The sequence below is a fragment of the Salmo salar genome, chromosome 17 (genome assembly GCF_965601325.2).
Source record: "Salmo salar chromosome 17, fSalSal1, whole genome shotgun sequence".
NCBI classification, from domain to species: Eukaryota; Metazoa; Chordata; class Actinopteri; order Salmoniformes; family Salmonidae; genus Salmo; species Salmo salar.
This window is the reverse complement of record NC_138307.1, coordinates 24,853,985-24,861,719: the sequence shown is the minus strand read 5'-3', so window position 1 is coordinate 24,861,719 and position 7,735 is coordinate 24,853,985. Positions and strand designations below refer to the sequence as shown.

Genomic DNA, 7,735 nt, shown 5'->3' with positions numbered 1-7,735 from the left:
GGAAGGGACAGAGCAGAACATGATGTAAGGCTCACAGCAGTTCTGACCCGACTCCAGGAGACTGGCCTGACACTCAATGAAAAATGCACTTTTGCACAGTCAGAGGTCTTGTTCTTGGGACACAAAATCAGTGCAGCTGGAATAGAGCCGGACCCGGAGAAGATCAGCGCCATCACAGATATGCCCAGACCCCAGAATGTGGCTGAAGTCAGGACCTTCTTAGGCATGGCCACATATGTGGGTAAGTTCCTCCCACAGTTCTCAGATACAACCAAACCTCTGAGAGACTTACTAGCCAAAGAGAATGACTGGTCATGGGGTCACATGCAACAGGTGGCGTTTGACAAAATCAAAGGAGACCTGGCCTCACAGAGAGTGCTGGCCCAGTACCGTCCCCACGCTAAGACAAAAGTATCAGCAGATGCATCATCCTTTGGGCTAGGGGCGGTCCTCACACAGATGCAGGACAACATGGAGTGGCGTCCAATAGCATACATCTCCCGAAGCTTATCCGACACAGAGCAAAGGTATGCTCAAGTGGAGAAGGAGGCGTTGGCTATCACATGGGCATGTGAAAGGCTCAGCCAATACCTTATTGGCCTGCAGTTTACAGCAGAGACTGACCACAAACCACTGTTGGCTCTGTTAGGGACAAAAGCACTGGACGACTTGCCTCCCAGAGTTCTGCGCTTCCGCCTCAGATTCCTGAGGTTCACCTACAAGATGGTGTATGTGCCAGGGAAGGCACTGATCACAGCAGATGCACTCTCCAGGGCCCCAATTAAACGTCTATTATCAGAGGAGGAGCAATGTCTAGAGGGTGAGGTACAGGTGTCCATTAATGCAATAAGGGACAGCCTACCTGCATCTCAGACCAAACTGAGACACAGAGAAAACATACTGTTGGGGACCATACCCAGCAAAAAGACACTGTACCTAAGTTAATGTTCATACTGTGTGATTTAATGCTTTCATACTGTTTCAGGATGTGAAGTAGCATGTTAGAGAATAATACTGGTTTCCAAATTGCATTTCAGTTATGCTTCAGTGGTTATGCATGTTGAGTTCTTGTTCATGGGAGAGGGGAAGATGTAGTAGGATGTCCCTTGGGGGTATCGGTACCTATGTACCTATGTATGTATGACATGCGTGGGTTAGGTTAATAAACAGGCTGGAGCTAGAACCTCGTTGTCGCCGCTCCTTATTTTAGATCATACTACAGAAAGAGCAAGAGGCTAACTGAATGGTAGTGTCTTTACAATGGAGTAATCAACCAAGCTTCCTAGTGATGTAGTGAGGCTAACTGAATGATAGTGTCTTTACAATGGAGTAATCAACCAAGCTTCCTAGTGATGTAGTGAGGCTAACTGAATGGTAGTGTCTTTACAATGGAGTAATCAACCAAGCTTCCAAGTGATGTAGTGAGGCTAACTGAATGGTAGTGTCTTTACAATGGAGTAATCAACCAAGCTTCCTAGTGATGTAGTGAGGCTAACTGAAGTAGTGTCTTTACAATGAGTAATCAACCAAGCTTCTAGTGATGAGTGAGGCTAACTGAATGTAGTGTCTTTACAATGGAGTAATCAACCAAGCTTCCTAGTGATGTAGTGAGGCTAACTGAATGATAGTGTCTTTACAATGGAGTAATCAACCAAGCTTCCTAGTGATGTAGTGAGGCTAACTGAATGATAGTGTCTTTACAATGGAGTAATCAACCAAGCTTCCTAGTGATGTAGTGAGGCTAACTGAATGGTAGTGTCTTTACAATGGAGTAATCAACCAAGCTTCCTAGTGATGTAGTGAGGCTAACTGAATGATAGTGTCTTTACAATGGAGTAATCAACCAAGCTTCCTAGTGATGTAGTGAGGCTAACTGAATGGTAGTGTCTTTACAATGGAGTAATCAACCAAGCTTCCTAGTGATGTAGTGAGGCTAACTGAATGGTAGTGTCTTTACAATGGAGTAATCAACCAAGCTTCCTAGTGATGTAGTGAGGCTAACTGAATGATAGTGTCTTTACAATGGAGTAATCAACCAAGCTTCCTAGTGATGTAGTGAGGCTAACTGAATGATAGTGTCTTTACAATGGAGTAATCAACCAAGCTTCCTAGTGATGTAGTGAGGCTAACTGAATGATAGTGTCTTTACAATGGAGTAATCAACCAAGCTTCCTAGTGAATGTAGAAGGGCACAGTTGACAGATGTTTGGCACCAAAGCTACATTTTTATTCATTTTTTACAATGTACAATATACAAAAATATAGAGTACCAAAAAATTCACAGTGTCTAAAAGGCAGTGATTAAAAAGTCTCAATTCACAAATCCAACAGCCATGTTTGTAGTTCTGGAAAAGAGCAATAACTTGTGAGCAGGACTTGTGAGCAGTACCACCTGGTTGATTGCGTAGAAGGGTGCAGAGCCCTCCGATTGGTGTTTTTCCAACATGCAACAGCAGCCTGTCCAATCACGATGACAAAACGAAGTGAATGTGTCCTGTGAGTGTCCACAACGATGAATGTACAGTAATATTTATTTTTATTTTATTTTTAACACACACACACACACACACACACACACACACACACACACACACACACACACACACACACACACACACACACACACACACACACACACACACACACAATTAAACTCATTGAAATACATGAAGAGGGTTGTATCTTGAGATTTGAGGGTAACAGATACCATGGCAGCTAAACCTATGTGTGGCTACATTACTACATCACAGGGCTGAACATTAATCTACATAATATCCAGGCTGGTCCCAGATCTGTCATTACTACATTACAGGGTTGAACCTTAATCTACATAACATCTAGCCTGGTCCCAGATCTGTCATTACTACATTACATTGCTGCACATTGTTACATAACATCTAACCTGGTCTCAGATCTGTCATTACTACATTCCGGGATGAACATTATGCTACATAGCATCTAGCCTTGTCCCTGATCTGTTTGTGCTCCTGCCAACCCCATTGGTCATTGTCAAGCCATGTGACAATGAGTGATGAGGAGTTGGCATGACAGCACAAACAGACTGGCACTCACATCAAATCCAGGTTACTGACAGGTACAAACTTCCATCTCCTTCTTGATATTTACAAAACATATGCATTTTTACAACTAGAAGCCTTTAGAAACACAGAAAAGTTATACAATATACATTTTACAAGCCATACTGACTTTAGGTTTCATTGCCTTTAGCATGGAACAGCATCTATGAACAAATTAAGATTTGCTGTTTAAGAAAACATGACTTTGCATTCAGCGACTGGAGAATGAATAGTTTGAGAACCTTCACAGTAAACTTCCAGACTCAGTATCATTTAGGTGAAGATGTCCTACCATCAGCTCAGTATCATTTAGGTGAAGATGTCCTACCATCAGCTCAGTATCATTTAGGTGAAGATGTCCTACCATCAGCTCAGTATCATTTAGGTGAAGATGTCCTACCATCAGCTCAGTATCATTTAGGTGAAGATGTCCTACCATCAGCTCAGTATCATTTAGGTGAAGATGTCCTACCATCAGCTCAGTATCATTTAGGTGAAGATGTCCTACCATCAGCTCAGTATCATTTAGTTGAAGATGTCCTACCATCAGTTCAGTATCATTTTGTTGAAGATGTCCTACCATCAGCTCAGTATCATTTAGGTGAAGATGTCTTACCATCAGCTCAGTATCATTTAGGTGAAGATGTCCTACCGTCAGCTCAGTATCATTTAGGTGAAGATGTCTTACCATCAGCTCAGTATCATTTAGGTGAAGATGTCCTACCATCAGTTCAGTATCATTTAGGTGAAGATGTCTTACCATCAGCTCAGTATCATTTAGGTGAAAATGTCCTACCATCAGCTCATTATCATTTAGGTGAAGATGTCCTACCATCAGCTCAGTATCATTTAGGTGAAGATGTCCTACCATCAGCTCAGTATCATTTAGGTGAAGATGTCCTACCATCAGCTCAGTATCATTTAGGTGAAGATGTCCTACCATCAGCTTATATGGGGCTCAGATCTGTAACATGAACAACTTGAATGTGACTGGAAGAGATAGGAGTTGATCATCACTACTCTAATACCATCACATTGATACTCTCCACACTCACAGTAACATGTACAACAATGAATGGCCCACACACACACACACACACACACACACACACACACACACACACACACACACACACACACACACACACACACACACACACACACACACACACACACACACACACACACACACACACACACACACACACACACAGTATGGCTGGTGTTAATATCTTCTTCTGCAGATGATTACCATAACATGATCCAGTAATGTGGTCCAGTAATGTGATCCAGTATTGTGGTCCAGTAATGTGATCCAGTGGAAGTGATGCTGAGTAATCCAGTATTGTGATCCAGTGGAAGTGATGTTTTGTGATCCAGTGGAAGCAGTGCTGAGTGATCCAGTAATGGGATCCAGTATTGTGATCCAGTGGAAGTGATGCTGAGTAATCTAGTATTGTGATCCAGTGGAGGAGGTGCTGAGTGATCCAGTATTGTGATCCAGTGGAAGTGGTGCTGAGTGATCCACTGGAGGAGGTGCTGAGTGATCCAGTATTGTGATCCAGTGGAGGAGGTGCTGAGTGATCCAGTATTGTGATCCAGTGGAGGAGGTGCTGAGTGATCCAGTATTGTGATCCAGTGGAGGAGGTGCTGAGTGATCCAGTATTGTGATCCAGTGGAAGAGGTGCTGAGTGATCCAGTATTGTGATCCAGTGGAAGCAGTGCTGAGTGATCCAGTATTGTAATCCAGGTGATGACCTTATCTGCCACCATTCAATACACATTTCATCATACCAACATGGCAAACACATTTCCCTTCGGCATGATGATGAAACAGTGCCCTTACAGACCAACTGTATTCATCATGCTTCACGTCAAGGTTTGGTATACAGATCATTTTCCACATCCATAGACATTTCCAATTGGATGCATCCATTTATCCATTTGAAGGGATGAGGGTGGTGAGACAGGTATCCATTTGAAGGGATGAGGGTGGTGAGACAGCTATCCATTTGAAGGGATGAGGGTGGTGAGACAGCTATCCATTTGAAGGGATGAGGGTGGTGAGACAGCTATCCATTTGAAGGGATGAGGGTGGTGAGACAGCTATCCATTTGAAGGGATGAGGGTGGTGAGACAGCTATCCATTTGAAGGGATGAGGGTGGTGAGACAGCTATTCATTTGAAGGGATGAGGGTGGTGAGACAGCTATCCATTTGAAGGGATGAGAGTGGTGAGACAGCTATCCATTTGAAGGGATGAGGGTGGTGAGACAGCTATTCATTTGAAGGGATGAGGGTGGTGAGACAGCTATCCATTTGAAGGGATGAGAGTGGTGAGACAGTATTGCTGAGCCTTAGCTGAGTATCTGGGTTGTTCAAAATACATGTCTTTTTCTCAAAATGGCTCCTTTTACGTTGACTCTGAATCTCCGTCATTGTCATTTTTGGGTGTCGGTGCAGGTAGTTACAGGATTCTAAACCCCTTCAGAGGCCATGGTCACGTCCCATTTGGCTTCCTATTCCCTACATAGTGCACTCCTTTCAACCAGTGCACTCCTTTCAACCAGGGCCCATTGGGCTCTAGTCAAAAGTAGTGCACTATATAGGAAATAAGGTGCCATTTGGGACGCAATCCAGGAGTCCTTGGGCTGCTCAGATGAAAGCAGTACCAGCCCCTCTCTGTTAGTCCACACTGCGGGAGCACCTGACCATGAGGCTGTTCTGATGCAGTGTGTCCAAACAGACAGGAGAAACAAGTTGGTGAGCAGGAGCATGACAAACGTGCCCATACTGTCAGTGTCATTGAGTTCTGCATTTTCACCGTCATTAAGTCGGTTTTTAGAGCTGGAAGGTGTCTTGGTCAGCATTTTCCGGTACGGTATCCTTTGGAAACGGTTGACTTTGCCATCTATATCAAATACAAACCAGCCACAATGTCTTATATTCTCCTCAGATCAAATGTGAAGTCTGTGGGTTTTTGTGATATACATGATCTGATACCGTAGGATTTTACAGGAGACTTTTAACAGTGTTGTTTTAGAACAGATTCCACAAGTAGTGAATCTCCATACTGAACCATAAGGCTGCTACAGCCCAGCTCCCTCATAAGACTCCAACTCCCAGCATTCCACATGGTCCAGTCTACTTCCTTGTCTTGAGATGAGTTGCTGTACTGCACAGTAGAGTAGAAAAACAACGTCATAAAACAGTCATATCAACTGAACAGTCACAATGATACGGAATGATTGTCCTGTTGGTTGACAGGGACAGTTCAACCTCCGTCTGCACTGGTGATTGAGAAGAACGTGCATGGTTCAGACCTTGAGAGGACACACCCAGTTCAAGGGTCTGCCCGGTCGTTAACACAGCTCCCCCTCACTGTAGCAGAGTACACACTCAATTGAGGAGAGGAGAGGAGAGGAAACGGTGAAGGGTCTGGGGTGCAGGAGTGTTTCCAACTTCCCATAGAGAAGAGAGTTGGAGGGGGGGGGGTCCTGTCTCAACTGTGGTGCATATAGTTCCTGCAAGGTGAGTCGGGATGGAAGGGGTGGTCGTATTTGCCCAGGGGTGCAGGGTAGTAGGTGGTGGTGTAAACGTTATTCTGGGGGAGGGAGGGGAGGGGTGAGAGGGACGAGGGGAAGAAGTTGCAGCTCTCGTCCGGGAGAAGGTTGTTCTTGTTCAGCGTCTGTGGAAGACAGAAGGGAACAGAACAGGGGGTGTTTAGTAGGTGCAACATGGGAGAAAAGGTTTCAAAAGGCAGGAGGCGCTACCTGATCTCGTCCAATGAGAAAGCACATTTTTGTTTCCAGTTCCACTTCCCTGCAACGCCCTACTGTACCACCCACTAACACTCAGGGAGAATCTCTCTCCTCACCTCCTTCTCAAAACCCATTGGAGGAGAAGGTCAAAGGGGCGGGACCTCTGGCTTTGGGTTTTGAGAAGGAGGCGAGGACACAAGGAGTATGCAATTCAGATTCTCTCCCACAGTTACATCATACTGTATCTTCACACACAGACCCAATCAATCACACACAGATAGTATAATACATCAAACTGTATCAACAAGTAGACACGATCAATCACACACAGATTGACTAACGATCCCTTTCGGGGGTCTCAGACAGACAAACCATGGTGGTAATCGCTGGTAACCATGGAGAGAGGCAGACACAGGAAGGACATGAGGGAGTGTTTGTGTGTGTGTGTGTCTGTGTGTGTGTGTATGAGGAGACAGCCAGAGAGCAGACGTTAATTAATTCAAGTAATGGCTCGATTAATCAAACACAGCTGTGTGAGTCTCGCCCTCCTTTCTGATAGGTTAACAGGCTAATGAACACATTAATAAAGAGTGGGAGGCAAACAGGTGGTACATCACTGGGACATCACAAGGGCAGGACTGACGGATGGACGGACACACAGCTACAGTCTCTCTGCCATTCTACCAAAGACCTGACCATTTGAGGTCTGATATTTGGTATTTTAAGCAGACCTACGTTCAAATAGTATTTACTTTCTTTCAAATTCTTCATCTGTGCTTGATTGGGCTTGCCTGATGCAATGGAACCAATGGAATAGTTCCAAAAGTCCAAACCCCACCCATCTGGCGCTCCAGGCAGACTTAATTAAAAGTATTTGAAAGAAAACAAATGTTATCTA

The 7,735-nt window shown here is 44.5% G+C and overlaps 1 protein-coding gene across 2 annotated transcripts in view; it reads right to left on the bottom strand.

The window, feature by feature from the left end:
- Window positions 1–2,559: 2,559 nt before the first annotated feature.
- The window catches only part of LOC106575804 (semaphorin-5B), a 93,107-nt gene continuing 87,931 nt past the window's right edge, over window positions 2,560–7,735 (bottom strand). For both annotated transcript variants that reach the window (XM_082963644.1, XM_082963645.1), the window contains one exon: window positions 2,560–6,764. In XM_082963644.1, the coding sequence (XP_082819770.1) occupies window positions 6,579–6,764 (186 nt within the window). In that variant the 3' untranslated portion in view covers window positions 2,560–6,578. The remainder of the gene's footprint in view (window positions 6,765–7,735) is intronic.